Source organism: Octopus bimaculoides, chromosome 20 (assembly GCF_001194135.2).
Source record: "Octopus bimaculoides isolate UCB-OBI-ISO-001 chromosome 20, ASM119413v2, whole genome shotgun sequence".
In the NCBI taxonomy this organism is placed as follows: domain Eukaryota; kingdom Metazoa; phylum Mollusca; class Cephalopoda; order Octopoda; family Octopodidae; genus Octopus; species Octopus bimaculoides.
The window spans coordinates 38395134-38397542 of record NC_069000.1 but is presented as its reverse complement, the minus strand read 5'-3'; the positions used below and the strand labels follow the sequence as shown (position 1 = coordinate 38397542).

Sequence of the window (2409 nt, the reverse complement as noted above, 5' to 3'; positions counted from 1 at the left end):
TATATATATAGACATATGTGCATACATACATACATATATATTTGCATTCTTCAAAACTTGCACTAAGCATAAGTAGAAGGTAAAATTACTACCTGCTTTTATAGCAAGTTGATGCAGGTAGTTTATCCCATCCCCCTCCGACTTTTAGTTCATGCAATTGAAAAAACTACATTATTTATGAGATGACCAATATATTTTATTCGATTTCAGGAAGTTTCAAGATTTTCTTCAACTTAACGTCACGGGGCAAGTTGACCAAGCTACATTAAAGGTTATGTCAATGCCTCGTTGTGGTGTCTCTGATGTTATGAACACAGAACATTCAAAAGGCAAGTCGTTTTTCAGTGTCATTGTATATAAGTGCAGGTATAGCACCCCGACTTTCTGGACACATATTGTTCGGAAACTCTTAAAATCCGCATTGATTTGGTTTCAAATTTTGGCACAAGGACAGCAACTTTGGGGGTGGGATAATTATTATATTGACCCCAGTACTCAACTGGTATTTATTTTTATCGATCCTGAAAGGAGGAAAGGTAAAGTCGAGATCGGCGGAATTTGAACTCAGAACGTAAAGACGGACAAAATGCTGCTAAGTGTCCCCCGTCTCCGGAGCGCTAACGATTCCGCCAGTTCGTCGGCCCTTCAACCTGTATAATATATTGATTTCAAATTTTGGCACAAGGCCAGCAGTTTCGGGGAAAGGGACAAGGCGGTTACACCTACCACAGTACTCAATTGGTAATTATTTTCATTGACCTCGAAAGACCACATAGGCGGAATTTGAACTCAGAACGTATTTTTCCCGGAGTGCTAACGATTCTGCCAGCTCGCCGCCTTATAATAATCCGCACTAATTTACGAGCAGGAACTTCCCGTAGCTGCCAAACTAGTTTACTTGGCGGCTCTGTTTCACAGTACCTTTCACAGCACGCTATTAATAAACTTACTTCTTTATTTTGTTGTGTCTGGGGAGAGTCATACTGCCTTAATATCTAACACACTAACCGGTTCAATTTCCACTCATTTATTATTTATATTTTTACCTTCCCAAAATTTTCATTGCTTTTACAACCTTGTTAAGTTTGCAAAAGCAACGAAAATTTTGGAAGACACACACAAAACAAAAAATAATAATAATAATGATAATAATAATAAATGAGTGGAATTTGAATCGGTGAGTGTGTTAGATATTAAGGTAGTATGACATTTCTCAGACACAACAAAATGTGTTTCAATACACGAATTCACATAAAGAATCTTGCAAATTAGAAACTTGATAATGTCAAAACAACGTGAAACGAAATACAAAAGTAAACTACAGAAGAGAAGACAAAACAAAAGTTGAATTTTTTGTCTGTTAATTCTTCGATATTTCTGTGTCAGGATCCTTTCATCATGTGGAAAAATGCGAAATGGAATAAAGCTATTGTTGTCGCTCAGATCTATGAGAGAAGGTAATGATATGTGCAAATTGGGTTTGTTATAGTAACCGGTCTGCTTCGTATAGTTTTTGTCTGTCGTTCAATGCTGGTTTCAGTTTATGATTCGTGTAGCATCCCTGATGTGACAAGCTACTCAACTCCATCCACCCATCCGTCCTCTCTACCCTCTATTCATGAGAGTGCTGCATGGGCAGAGTCACCTGGCACTTTCTCCACAGGGTCCTATCACAAGCAACCATCGTTACACTTTCTGACCAAATGAGGCTATGAATATTATTCAACCATCTCGTTCTTGGTCAACCACTAATGTCTCCTGCTGGTTGGCTCGGCTTGAAGAAACCCTCTTGCGATTCTTTCCCGTGATATTCTAAGCACATGTCCGTAATAGCGGATCTGTGATCTCTCCGTGCGGAGAAGTAGCGGCACGACCAGAAGAGACTCTTTGATCTCCGAGTTACCGACCTTGTCGAATAACGTTACTCCAGAATCCTTCCGAGGGACCCCGTTTCGGCCTCTTATATTCTCGATCATACCCATTACCAAACATTGACCATCGGTGAAGATAGACAAAAAGTAAGTAATAATGTTTATACATAAGTTACCTTCCTTAAAAACCACACAATTTTCTTTTGCAGTGGTGAAATGGAATATAACTCGATTGACATACAAATTCATAAAGTACTCACAAAAAATATCTCAGAATGATGCCAGGTTTGTATTCTTATAATAATGTCTCATGTTCTGTTATTCTGATCACATCTGACAAGAACTACATTATGTTACTCGATCGGTTATGTTGCACAAAATTGCATAGTAAATTTTCTAACGTATCTGAAACCCATGGATTGTATAGAAAATAATACAGTTACATATTGCGCATACACACGCACGCACACATACACACACACACACACACACTCACACACACACACACACACACACACACACGTATACATATATATAT

General features: G+C 38.4%; 1 protein-coding gene across 1 annotated transcript in view; it reads left to right on the top strand.

Annotated features, from left to right (window-relative positions):
• The window catches only part of LOC106867838 (hatching enzyme), a 13197-nt gene that overhangs the window by 6300 nt on the left and 4488 nt on the right, over nt 1-2409 (top strand). The window contains exons 3-4 of the mRNA XM_014912868.1: nt 211-329; nt 2081-2156. Of these exons, the coding sequence (XP_014768354.1) occupies nt 211-329; nt 2081-2156 (195 nt within the window). The remainder of the gene's footprint in view (nt 1-210; nt 330-2080; nt 2157-2409) is intronic.